A 14,530-nucleotide genomic window follows, 5' to 3' on the forward strand; every position below is an offset into this window, starting at 1 on the left:
GTAGGGTCATTTCAAACCAAAGTGAGCAGCTGAGTTCCTCCTGAAGGCCATTAGTGAAGTGTACAGACAATCGGCACTTTAAGTCCTCACAGTTCATTCTGAAACATGAATTCATTTTTTTCAGATTTTACCTAGACCTATAAAGCCTACTGTATCATAGTTGATACACAGATTTATAAGGTTTTAAAAAAATATCTGAACAAAACCTGTTCTACACAATCTTCTACGTGCCTTCTGTCGTCTGAAACTTCAGAGTTTTTTAATAAGTGAAATGCCTGCTAGTATAATTGTAAAACCTCCCCCTTCAGCTTGTGGTTCATGTGACTTTGTTGTGAATAATTTTTTTTCTGATTTTTATAAAGTAAATGTAAGAATAACTTTTATATTGTTAGTACTATTTCTAGATTAATGCTTACTGTACTGAAGCAATTTTATACTAAGCATTGAACCCTCTGGTGCTACAAAAATGACCGAAATTGATTGTTTTTTATTTAATATTTTGTATTTTTAGAGGATTTTATGGTACTGAATTATATGTATGGGATAGTTATGATCCATTTATTACCTGTTAATCACTTTTAGAGCTTAATTGTTAGTGTTAATCACTTTGAGACCTGAAAATGAAATTTCCAACTTAAACTGTGGTAAATCTTAAATCTTATTAAGTTTGGTCTTTTTTTAAAAATGACACTTGGCAGATTATTGCTGAAGTGAAAAAGAGAAACTCAAAAAAATAAAAAAAATAAAAGTTATAGAATTTTAAGTTTATTATTGTGAAAAATGCATAAAAAAACTTTTTAAAAAAATTATATGAAATATATACATTTTCTAAAACATGCCAATAATCTAAACAAGTTGTGTTCCAAATTTGAGCCTGATATCTTAAAAAATGAGCTTTCAGTAAGATTTCCACTAGATGAAATTCACCTCCCATTCCAATTTTCAGGACCATTTAACTTTTTTGAATCATATACTGTATATATATGTGTATATATATATATATGTGTATGTATATATATATATATATATATATATATATATATATATATATATATATTTGTGTGTGTCTGTGTTCACGTTGCAAGTGTTAAAACCTTTACCAATTTCATACCATTTAGATGAAGTAAACAATTCTTAAAAAAAAAATAAATAAAAAAAAATTCTGTCAAAAATGGCCGATCAGAACCAGAGGGTTTAAATATTAATACTTACTAAGACATATTATTAGGAGTTATAGAGTGACAAACTGATATTTATATGCATTTTATGTAGTAGTCTGTTATACTGTTATGAAGAACTCATTGATTTACATTACAAGATATCAGAATTTCATCTTCCTTTTTGGCCATAAAAATATAGGCTATATCAGCAAATATCAGCAACTGCACCAAATTGCATATTTCTGCTCAGTTTGGGCCTCAATAAAATTTAGGTGTTTTTCCTTCTCAAGTATGAGCTCCATATTCTCATTACATCATACTGTATGAGCCATAAAAGCCTGATGTATCAAATATAATACTTAACTAAAGCAAACTTTTTTTTTTTTCTCATTTAGAATAGTTTTAATGAACTGTTCCGTTTAAAAAAAATTACTAGATTATTATTTTACAAATACAGAGATTAAAGTTTTTGCAGTTAATGTTTTGTTTGTAGTTGTTGTTGTTTTTTTTTGTTTTGTTTTGTTTGTTTTTTTTGCCACAACACTTGACCACATCTTAAAAAGCTTTGTTGAATTTTGTCTGCACACTTGACAGTGGAATTCTGTTTCTTGACAAAAAGCTTTATTTTTTATTGTACATTAGTTTCTTTTATCATGTTACTGTTAGTGTGTGGCTTTAATAAAGCTAAGGTTGTGGGTCTAATTCCCAAGAAACAAACCTTCAGATAAATGATAGAGCTTGAATGTAAGTGGCTTTAGATAAAAGCATCTGCCAAATGTTTAAATGTTTAAGTCACTTTACTTGTCATGCTCATTTTTGGTTTCTGTTTGATTTTTGTTCAGCTTCTTTCTTTCGTGTCTGTCTTCCACTTAGTCATTGACAGTTTCTTTGTTTGTCATTGCACTGTAGTCACTCATCATATACCAATTTTTCAACGTTCATGTTTTTCAAGGACATGTTCATATTATTTATTTCCTCAGAAGCAAACATGTTTGTAATTGACGCAGTTGATGACCAGAAAATGTCATGTTATGAAATTGTTCAATCTCGACTGATGTCTGTGTTTGACGTCAATGGCAGTGACATTAGAAAGTTATGTCACAATCACTTCTCAGCAGGATTTAAAGCTGCACGATACTGGGAAAAACATCAGGATTTTTTTTTGTTGTTGTTTGTTTTTTTGCGATATATATTGTGATATGAACAGTTTCACCAGATGACTTGAATAGCTCTATTTGTAAAGAATTAATCATTCTAGGATGATTGGGGTGACTTTATAAGGGAGTGAATCTGCATAGAAAAAAAACAAATTACAAGCATAGATAAATACAACAGAACAAAGATACAAATGAAATAAACAGTGCTGATTGTTTTCAGGTAAATCTAACTGTATTCAGACATTGAATAATCAAATATAAAATAACACTGCATAGTCTTCACTTTATAAATTAAATATAATGAATCTTTGTTAAACTACAAAAGTGATTTTCTCTGTGTTTTGTTGTTTGATTAACATTAATGACAGCAGCAGGAATATTAGGCTGCTGTCACTTTAAGACTGAACACATGGATTCAATATAATGAAACACATCCATTTTCTTTCTCAATTATTCAATGTTTAAACTGACAGGACCTAAAACACGTGCAAGTGATAAACTTTGCAGTTAATCTGAGAATCGCGTGCGTTTTGAACCATGGTGCCTGCTCCGTACGGATTAACGATCCCTATACTTGACATCGCACATCCTGTGATGTTACTATCGTGGATGCGCACATCGTAATATCGATGCTAAAATGATTTATCATGCAGCCCTAATGGAAACCATGTTCCCTTTAGAGGCTTTCGCACCAGAGGAACGTTTTCATAGTTCCTGTAACTATTGGTGGAAGTACCTGCATTTTGGCGTGTTCACACTGCAGGAACTGGGAACGAATTTAGTTCTAGGAACTCCATTTGGGGGAATTTAATTAGCACCTACTTCAGAGAAGGGTCTTATCCAGCACAACAGGAGATAGCATTGATGTTAGTGTACGTTGATTAGCCCAAACACATGCCATACGATACACCGGTACCCACCATTTTTAAAAAGACAAGGAAAAAAAACACAGTTTACATATACTTACTCCACGAACATGGAAAACAGCGATAAGACATCAACATACCGAAAAATAATGTTAATGGCATTTATCGGTCATCAACTGGCGGTGCGACTACAGCCAGGAAAATGGACCTCGGAAAAACTTCATTTGCTCACAGAGTGCCCTAAAAATGTACATGTTATTTTGCTCAGACCATGAGCTCATGGATAGCATTTTGTTGTTTACTGTTGTTGGGAGCGATTTGTTTCCCCCATCCATCTTTGTCACTGTACAACTGAATCACGCTCAAATCACACTGACTTGCTCAGTGGTTAGTGTGACGAGACAGACAGACTTATCAAACTCACATCAGGAGACACAGAGAGAGACAGACTGAGATTTGAGATGAGTGTTTGTTTACCAGGAGATTGTGGTGTTTCTAACCTCTTCAATGTGAAATTATATATTGTGATGTATTTCTGAGAATGTGAAACGGGATTTGATCCATCGGGAACTGAGTAGATGGTGAACAGTGGTTGTTATAAATGGAGATTTTCGATATCAGTCTAAAATGAAATCAGAATCGTCTCAGTTTACTTACTTAAAGGATAGTTCACCCAAAAATGTTAATTGTCATCATTTACTCAACCTCATTTTGTTCGAAATCTGGATGACTTTCTTTCTGCTGTCGAATACAAAAAGAAGATATTTTGAAGACCCTGGTGGTTGTACAAATCAGACATCACTTGAATTCATAGTGAGGGCAATGGTGGGTATGAAGATTTTCAGTGAATAGCACTGTGAAAAAAAAAAAAAAAAGAGAGAAAGAAAAAAAAAACCTTCAGCTGTTGTTTTCAGAAATTCACTGCCAGAGATGTGTGCCTTCTAAAACTGACCAGTTTGACAATTCATAACCATATCTTTCTTTAAGTGACATAATGTTAATATACAGTACAAGTGTACAATGCAAAAAAAAAAAAAAAACTTTTTTTCAGTCTGTTCATTAGTCAGAGTTATCTTTTTTTAATATTTCTAATTTTATCATAACTTTTTGGTGCTTTCTTTTTAGAGGCTGAACCTTGAACTTTAAACTTATAATTGGGTGGAAAAGAGCTGGATTTCTAATTTTGTGTTCCAAGAAAGACAGTCAGTCATGCAGGTTTGGAACGACATGCGTCAGAATAAATGTTGATTTTGGGTGAAGTATTCCTTTAAGAAAGTAAATGGGGTCAGTATTGATTTCACGTTGGCTTTTTGAACGTTTGTCTTCATGGGTCATCAGAAGGATAAAAAGAGATAATAATAGCACCTTCACAGAGCGATTTCCACTCTAATTCATTACTGTTCTCTTCATGTCTCCCTCATTTCTCTGACGTGTCTCACTGCTCTATTTCTCTGTCTCTCAGGAGATGTGCTCTCTTTCAGTAAAGTGTGTCACCCTCACTCATTCCCTTTATGAATTTATACACCGTATTACTCGCTCTCATTCTTTTGCTGCTGAAACAGACACTCCAGCTCTTGAACGTTCTCCGGAGTTTCTCTGCGTCCGTTTGTATCAACCCTTCCCTCTCTCTCTCTCTCTCTCTCTCTCTCTCTCTCTCTCTCTCTCTCTCTCTCTCTCTCTCTCTCTCTCTCAAAGCATCTTTCTCTCCCTCGTTCATTCTGTTTTTGTGTCGTTCTGTTAATTCTCTCTCCATGACTCTTGTTTACCGCTGGAGAGGAGAGCACTCATTGCCGGCTGACTCCTGATGCTCTTGAGCGTGCGCGCGCGCGTGTGAGTGTGGGACATGTTTGTCAGGGCTCGTCACATTTCGCTCGGCTGGTGGTGGGGGATATGTGAGCGTGCGTGAGCATGTGTGTGTGTGCGTGGCGGTGAGGATGCGTGCTCTCAGACGCTGGCAGTCGTGTGCAGGCAGAGTTAAGATGATGGCTGTAGTTCGGACGTCTCTGCAGAAAGTGGTGGTCTTCTTACACCGGCTCCAGAGAATGGCGATATCCTCACCGCGTTACCAGAAACTGTGCAAGGTCAGTGTCATGCTCACACACACACACACTCACTGATGCGCTTTTATCCGTTCGGTGTCAGTTTGCGTTAGTTGGACTTAGTTTGGTGTATCTTGTGTTACTCTGAGTTCTGTTGAAGTTCTAGTTAAACAGTTTCTTGGATATCTTCTCATTTTGGCTTTTTATTTTTTGTCATATTTCAGTCAAATTCTTTGTAATATTCTTTTGTTATATTTTTGCAGCTGTTTTTTCTTCATATTTCGACAGTGTCTTGTTTTAGTGCATTAATAATAGTTTAAATTTGTTGAGTTCTGTACTTTATACCAAAAGGCAGCACAGATAACTCATATAAACCACATCAGACCAGTATGAATATTTAAAAAAGACATTGATTTAATAATGTTTGAGGCATTTAGATGTGATATTTTAGAATAGCATAGGAGAGATTGATGCGGTCCGTGATGTAGTTTCCAAACCAGAAAACACATCCAAACCACAATAGAGAGGAAGGAACATAAGAAAAAAAAATTATAATAATAATTTGATGTTTTTGACATATGTAATAGATGTTAAATGATTCATGTTAGTAATATCTTATATGAGTGATACTGTGTTTAGCTGCTGTCAGTGTGAGCTGTCAGCAATCATCCTTTGAGCGTGTGTGTGTGTGGTAGAGATTAGAGAAAGCAACAGCTGTTCTGATATTCAGTGTTTAGCTGAAATCCTCACAGGATTTACACACACAGCACACGACACTGCTGAGAGATGGAGAGCTTTTCAAACAATAGCGAGTTCATCTTTATGTGTGTGTGTTTGTGAAAGACCACAGCACGTGGCAGTGTTGTGTGTGTGTGAGAGAGGGTCTCTGTTATTGTAGAATTACTGAGTTTGTGCCTCTCAAATGGGTCGTAATCATTTTTGTTATTTTATTTTCTTCACTGTAATACACTTTATAATGTTATGCATGGTGTATTACATTATAAATAAATGAATAAATGTCCGTGAGCAGTTTTTAAATTAACAATTAACCAAGCTGTTGCAGTTACTGTATCTCTAAAACCCCTGTATGTAAATGAGCTCTCTTGTGATTAGTTAATCAGTATGTGCCAACATAGTTCACACTGTCATTCATCGGAGCTGGTCCAGTTGCTAAATAAATACATATTTATGTAAAAGTGTGAGCGGTCAGTACAGTGAAGATTCCTGAACTAGCTGGGTTTTTTTTTTCTTTCTGCTAATGAGGCTCGGGCTGGACAATATGGCCAAAATTCAAAAACATCATGATATATTTCTTAATTTCAGTCGATACGATATAATTCCGATATCAGTATGAACAATATAAAAGCCCCTATAACATAGGCTGATTATATTATTCTTATAGATGGAAAAAAAAGTGCTTCAGCCAGGATAAAGAATATGAAAAGTGCTCAGAGTTGCTGCAGAAAACAGGAAAAAAATAGTGAGCAACAACAAAAACACAATGCGCTGAGCGTCTATTTCATGTTGAAGCACTGAGGACTCTGCATTTTTTGCCGGTCGCTCAGAGTTGAAGAATGCGCTCATCACTGTCACTTTTTACCCAACCATCCAATCACAGTGGAGGAGGGGTGCGACAAATACTACACTGACCAACTGCCACATTCTGCTTGTGCAATGTCAACAGATGACGACAACAACAAGCATTATAACGGAACAAAATAATTTAAAACAAGAGCCAGAGCAAATACTTTACATTGTATCAACATTTTTATATAGAAACAGTACAGAAACAAACTATCTGTGAAATTAGATACTAGCACTTCTGCAGATATTCCGTATCATAACAAGCAAAGCGTCTCAACTGAAAAAAAAAATAAAATGCTGTGGCGCCTAGCGCTTTCTGGCTAAAATCGCTTTGGTGGACACACAGCCTTTCTGCTCTTTCTGACAGCTGCGCCCTGAACGTCAGTCAGTGACAAAAGCTGTAATGTATATTGAAATATTGGAAATGTTTAAAAATCATATCACTGTTATTGAAAAAAAAATATATATATATATTGCGATATATGTTGATATTAAATTATTGTCCAGCCCTAATTAAGGCAAAATGCGATAAAGCGTTCAATTTAAGTTTTGACCACAACAAGCGATATTTTCTGGATTGGTTTGTTGGTTGGTTTCTGTTTCTGTGATGTTGATGTCTTTAGCCCCATCCAATGTTCTGACATTGTGCAGGATTTTCACTTTCACTGTGGACATTTAACTGACTTTGAGTGCTGGAATCTTCTCGTCATGTCTGGTTCGGGCAGAGTGTAAAGTCCTATTTACTCCTGGTATTAATGTGTGTTTTGGTTGATCGGATCACAAGCAGATGAGGGAGACCCATTCCCGTTTACACCTGGTGTCTTTTTTTGTCCACTTTCAGCCACTTTTGCCCTGATTTCTTCGAGGCGAGGGTCTAAGAGTGGGTAAACGTAAGGGCTTTTTCAGATCTTTCGATCTAATGCACAACATAAGTTTACGCAATTTACATATGTGTTTACATAATGTATCCAGAGACAACGGAAAAACATACGGAGAGCATCAGCTTTTGTTTCTGCTCTGACAGCCTCAAGACCAGCCAAATGCTGTGAGTGTGTTAGAAATCAGGAATGGTGAGAGAACATTGTGCTTGGTACGTTTTTCATCTTCAAACCAAACTTGAGTCTTCAGCCAACGAAGTTTAAATCCCATCTGGCTTGAGCGCTTCCCATAATGTTTACGCATTAGGTCAGTAGACGGAGAGTGGATGGTCTTTAGTGGCTGTTTGAACTCATTCGACCACATGAGTGTTTACACTACAAAAGCAATCCGGTCGAATGCATTTTTAACTACCTCTGGAAGTGGTCGAAAGCTCAAAATGTTTTACACCCCGTTTACACCTGTATTTAGCGTCGTCCACTTGAGATCCAATCGACCAAAACGCTTCTTAATACCAGGTGGAAACAGGGCCTGAGATTCAGTAAATGGTCTGGGTGTACTGGGGACAGAGTTTTGATTTGTGAATGTTGGAGTGTCACATACTACATCCAGATCACACATTTCAATAGAGCAACAAATCCTATTTTCATAATATAGCCCCTTGAAATCAACCAGACTCAACAGCTAGTTTCGAGAGTGAAAGTATTAGGGAGTTTAATAGGGGAAAAAAAGAAGTGAAATTAGATTGAACTACACATTATATATGCTGAAAAGCAGTCATTTAGCAGACGCTTTAATTTAGTGATATACGGTAAATTTATAACCGGAACAATTTCACTGAAGTCATCTGAGTGTCTTGATAAATGGAAGGGTGAAAATCTTCATGTATACCATGATTAATTTTGTTTCAGTCAGGTTTAAAACTGATTCTGTTTTTTCAGCAATAGCATGGGCACAAAACTTATTTTTTCAAGATAAAGTGTGCAAATTCTGTTTATCTAAAAAGCTAAATCGTGCTCTGACTCCCGATGGTAACCGAATGCAGTTATGAAAGTCTTGTATCCGGGACGGCTCTGCGGCTTTCCTTCTTTGTAAATGAAATTCTGCATCACAGCGACCTCAAACTTTGCGGTTGTCAGTCAGTGTGTGTCTTGTTGTCTGTGGTTTTCAGTAAATATCTTAGTACAGGATGCAAAACATGGTTGTTGTTTTATAAAATCTTTAAGAAAAACAAAGATTACTGAGGCTTTTTGTCAGTGGCTATTAAACTTCTGCGTGTTCCACGTTTTCACAGGCTGTATACCACTGCAGATGTGCCGCCCATGCTGCTTTTGCAGGGTTGCACACTGTTGTTATGCGTATGATTTTTCAATAAACTTAATTATTAGTAATTAACTTAAAATTCTGAAAATGACTTGTCGGCTCATAAGTCCCATATGTGAAATCCGTCAGACGAAACCCACACACTCAACTCTACCTTGAGGAACATAAGTTACTCCTCACTCGATTAAGCAGCCCTAGGCCAGATGGAGGCGGCATGGTGATCGTTTAAGCGTCCCTGGGCGGCACTGCTGGCTCTGCACCCTTGGGAAGGCATCAGTCATTCTGCGCTCCATTACTCTCTCCTGGGAGGAATCCATCTTTTAGAGATCATTTGAGCCTCCAAAGACCTGCTGTCTCGCACCACCTCCATATGTGTGTGTGTGTGTGATGAATTAGTCCAGCTCAGAATGAGCCTCAAGTTTGTGTGTCTCCGGCATTTCCACATCTGGCTCCAAAAATTTCATTTAGAATTACATTCATGATTTTCTTCCAGTTTCATCTGTCATTGAGTGGCATCCAGGTCCCAAAGGTCCCATAAAATAGACACTAAATGAACTTGGAATATTACTCACAGCTTCATGTTTAATGTCGAACTAATTTTAGCTCAATTTTAACTCATTCCTCAATGTGTGACAACATTTACACTAATATACTTATAATGTAAGTTTAACAGGCAAGCGTTCAGAAATATTAGGCTTGCGTTTTTGTTAAAGTACTCGACTCAGTTTGTCAGTGAAAATTGGGACTAGTTTTCTAAGGCGGATGAACTGATGTAAATCATCCTGTTGTCCTGGAACTTCTCTTCTAGGTGGATGAACCAATGTTAGTGGTAGGGGAATAACGGTACACAAAAGGATGATCCAGTCCGTCCCTCGGTTTTGAAGTCACGGTTTCGTACGATTTTAGTGCAGCAGTACTGCAGTTTATGGTGCTGTTGTAAATTGGGGAAAACATTTGAAATGCTTCCACTTTTGGATGCAAATGTATATTGTAGTGAGAATTATTGAGCCCATTTTATTGCACTCATTCAGTGAAATCTGTGAAGTTTAAGAGGGACTCGCTTCCTATCAGGACGAGCCTTTATGCAAAATGAAAATACTCACGTGAATATCTAACATTTACAGATAAGGATACAACCTTAAGATTTGCAGTAAGTTATGTTCTGAGAAAAGCAGGTCCCAAATGCATTAAACAACATGCATCGGACAGGAGGACAAGCCACTTTAACCTGTAGGCTTATCAGTTAGTTTGAACCATTCAGTATAACGCATGTCTCCTGTTTAGAACAACTTGGATCTGGCAGCAACTCACTCTGTGTCCTTTGTTATGCGTTTGCAGCATCAGAGTATATTGATATAAACAGCATTGTCCCATCCTGGGGGTAAACTCGAACTTCAAATTACGTTCCCCACATCACAGAAGTTTGGCATGTGCAGTGGTTAAAGCAACACTGCATTCATTCGATACACTTATTCACAACCGAAAGACCTGTACTGAACATTTTCGTTACAAATGCATGTACACCCCTAGTAAATGGTCATTCTGAAGTGAGATTCTTAGGTGGATGAATCCTTGGTTGTTTATGCAGTATTAGTAAAACTTTCTACCTGTGGTAGTCAACAGTGCACAAGTAGAGCATAAATAACTAGGACTAGGTCTTCAACTGACTAAAGGAGAGATGTGAGGGTTGCCTGTGACAGCTGAGCACGTAAGTTTATCATATACATATGGTACACTCTAAAAAATTCTGTCGGGTTAATTTTTAACCCAATGGTTGGGTTTGTCTATATTTGACCCAAATTTGGGTTGAAACAGCTCAGCATTTTTTAGAGTGTAGTATAAAATCTGAGGGTCTTAAACCAAACAGCTTGAAAATCATGTTTAAAAGCCTGGAGTTGGCTTGACACATAACTATATGGAGTTGTGTTTACTCCATTGAGGTCCACCCCTCCAGGCAGAGGAGGTACAGTTGTGACCCCTCTGGCCACCCACCTCTGCACCCCGGGGGTGTGATGACCCTGGACTGGGCTCAGAGCTCAGAGACTTAACCCATCTGTGTGGCGTGTGCTGCTTCAGAGGTTTTAAGATAATGGTGCATTAGCAGTCTGTCGTGTTGCACACTGACAAACACACACCAGCTAGGTTCTGCCTCTTTCACACGAACTCATCTTTCCTTCTCTCCAGTGCGCACACACGGTGAGTCACGGCTGCTCCTCCCCTCACTTAAAGCACATTTGTACTGATGTCCATTACTGAGAGCCTGAGTGGAAGTGCTATATTTCTGTGTGTGTGTGTGTGTATGTGTGTGTGTGTGTGTGTGTGTGTGAGAGAGAGAGATTGTAGATTGGACCGTGTGCCAAAGTGAGATCAAGATTAATCTGCATTTATGAGTCAGATCATCAAAATTTGCCACATTTTAGGAAAGAGTTGTGCTTACGTGTGTGTGTGTGTGCATGCATAAATCCATTCTGACAGTGGGTGATATATTGTCTGTCCTTGGACGTAGATGTCTGGAAATTGGCTGGTTGTAAGGCTTCTCTCCTCTACCTTCCTTCATATCCTCTCCTCCTTCTCGTTTCTCATCTTATTCGCCCTTGTCTCGTCTCTCCCCGTCCCACCTCTCATGTCCTCTCAAATCCTTGTTTCTCTCATTGTCACTCTTTTCTAGTCTCTTCTCATCTCTCTTCAGAGTGTTTCTAGTCTACTCTTTTTGTTTCTCCTCTCTTCTTTCCCCTCTTCTCTTTGCTCTCCTCTGCTCCTGCCTCATCTCTCCTCTTCTCTCTCCTGTCCTTGCCTCGTCTGTCCTCTCTTCTCATACCCTTGTCTCTCATTGTCTCTTCACTTCTCTCACCTCCTCTTGTCTCGCTTAATTTCATTTCTCCTGTAGTTTACTTTCGGATTCTCCTTTCACTTACTTCTGCTGTTTCCTCTTGTCTTTGTCTTTCCCCTTTTCTCTCCTCATCTCTCCCTTCATCTTCTTTCTTCTCCTTTTTTTCTGGCGATTGTATATTTGGCTTGAAAGATCGAAGAGTTGTCGGAAGCGTAATGATGGTCATTCGACCGTGTTTCTCCCCTTGCCTATTTGGTCACCTTGTCTCATCTCGTCTCTCCTTTTATCTCCACTCATGACCTCCTCTTTCCCCATGTCTCTCCTGTGCAATCCCTCCGCCTTCAACTTGTCTCTCCCATCTAGTCAGCTGTCTTTGTTTCTTCTTCCCTCATATTCTTCTCTTTTCTCCTCCATCTCCTCTCTCCTTCACTTTGCCCCTTGCCTTTCGTTTTTCATGTTCTCTTCTCTCCCCCTGGTTTTGCCTCTCTGCTCTTGTCCGGTCTGGTGAACATGTTGATAGCAATCACTTCTTATTGTTGTTGTTTAATTTCTCCGTCTCTCCATCTTTGAGTGCACTTGATCAATAAGGGCCTGTCAGAGACATCTTCATGCACATGCATGCTACCCACAGTCCCCAGCTCCACTGATCGATATGTCCCACTCTTATGAACAAAGGCTCAGATTTCAATTCATCTTTCAGTTTCTTGCAGTGTAATCCCTCGCTCAGGGGTGGTAGTCGAGGCATGACAAAGGAATGATAGCTTTCTCATCGTACTCATTTGTTTCAGAGCTCTGTCCATCTAGACAGCACCTCTTTCATCATCCTGAAGGTCTGTTCATGGGTCATGTCTCATATTTGCTTTTTTTTCATCTGTCTCATCTCTTCTGTAGTCTTCTTTTTTGGTTATTTTTCTCCTCTTGTCTTGCTTCCTTTCCTTTCCCTTCCCTCGTCCACTCTCCCTTCTTTGTCTTTTCTCTTATGTGGGATTAATTCAGCCTTACCTCCACACATTTGTTCATCTTCCTTCTATACATGCCTGTGTAGACTGATTGCTTTCATACATTGAAAGACGAAGAGCTCTTCATGCTTTCATCATTAAGTACTGATGACATTTTAAGAGCAGAATATTCACAAATGTATGAGTTTCTGCTTTTAGTGTGCATATTGCTACACCAATGAATCGGTGAACTGCTGTTCAAGCCTTCATCCATTTCTCTGTGTCTCCTCATTTTCTTCAGCCAATGCATTTCAGGTCTTGCTGTAGTACATTCTTAACAGTCTGAAATAAAAAGATTCATTGTTGCACAGAGAGTAAAATGCCGGTGGATAAATATAGAGGCAGTGTTCTCCTGGGCACAGAACCAGGACTAAAGTCACTAAAGACAGATAAATATCCTTAGCTGGACCTGCTAAATAATTCATGTATGAGAAAGAGCAATGAACAAAGAAAGATGTGTAAAACAAAAGAGTTCACAGCACATATATAAAGGATGTCCTGGCAGGGGCCGCTTGAGATTGCCTCTCTGAGTGTTGTATAGATCAGACACTCTAAAGCTCATACACGTGTCGGTTCTGTTGGGAATTAATGTCTTGACTGCTAAATGGATAGGACCAGAGGTGGGATTGACCTCACTGTTCTGTCGGATTACTTTCTCTTTCCTATTGATCAGATATTGATCAGATATCAACCAAGTCTCTTACCGCACAAGGCTTTTGCAAACCTTCACTCATGATTAGCATGTTGATGCTGATATTTCACACACACACACTAATATACATTGGTCAAGTTGTTGTTGGTTTGCACTGGAAAGTCTCACAAATCTCTGAGATTAAAAGCTTTATTAAAAACCAATTAACTCTGTGACTCTGTCAATGTATGCAAAAGAGAGAGACAGCAGAATATGTGTGGACTTAATATAATATACCTCTACTGACACCCCTGTTCCCTTAATTATATACATAAAGGTTTAATTATGTAATCATAATCAAGTCTTGTTTATTTCAGTGGGATTTATGATGTATGCATCAAGAGTACATGATTCTCCATAGAGTTGTCAAAAGTACCGACTTCGGTACCTATTCCCTAGTCGGTACTGAAATTTTAAAAATGGGATGCTTTGAGCGCTGTTGAGCAGATTCGTAAACAACTCTGATTGGGCATTGTGTTGATGCGCTCATCGGATATGTCTGTGATTGGCTTCAATGATAAACGCTGTAAAAACTTAGTAAAAAAATCATCAATGACGATTTCAAATTCAAACACTTCCGTGTGCTTTCAAACACTGCCACGCGTTGATCATTGAAGCCAATCACAGACATATCTGATGAGTGCGTCAACACAATGGCCAATCAGAGGTGTTTATGAATCCGCTTAACAGTGCTCAAAGCATCACATTTTTTAAATTTCAGTACTGATAGGTACCAAAGTCGGTACTTTTGACAACTCTAATCTTCCATAACGCCTACATCCAGATTCATTTTAATTACAGAGTTTCTAGAGTGGTAGGGTGGCACATAGGACAAGCAGTTTGGAACCGTCTAATGAACCAACCTGAAGGACGTAACTATTGTACCAGTCACACTGAGACATGTCAAATGATACCAAACACATGTAGTGGTACGGGAAATATTAATAATTAATCATAACTTGTTATAATTATGAATAGTTGGATCATTTAATGTATTAACTTGATG

At 38.0% G+C, this 14,530-nt stretch overlaps 1 protein-coding gene across 6 annotated transcripts in view; it reads left to right on the forward strand.

Moving 5' to 3' along the window:
- utrn (utrophin) overlaps nt 1–14,530 on the forward strand; it is a 222,703-nt gene that overhangs the window by 89,291 nt on the left and 118,882 nt on the right. Inside the window, exon 1 of one of the 6 annotated variants that reach the window (XM_051880132.1) lies at nt 4,921–5,264. The exons of the other annotated variants lie outside the window; for them this stretch is intronic. Coding sequence (XP_051736092.1) covers nt 5,118–5,264 — 147 coding nt within the window. The 5' untranslated portion in view covers nt 4,921–5,117. Of the gene's footprint in view, nt 1–4,920; nt 5,265–14,530 lie in introns of those variants that run through there. 6 annotated transcript variants of the gene reach the window in all.

This window comes from Ctenopharyngodon idella, chromosome 22 (genome assembly GCF_019924925.1).
Source record: "Ctenopharyngodon idella isolate HZGC_01 chromosome 22, HZGC01, whole genome shotgun sequence".
NCBI lineage: Eukaryota > Metazoa > Chordata > Actinopteri > Cypriniformes > Xenocyprididae > Ctenopharyngodon > Ctenopharyngodon idella.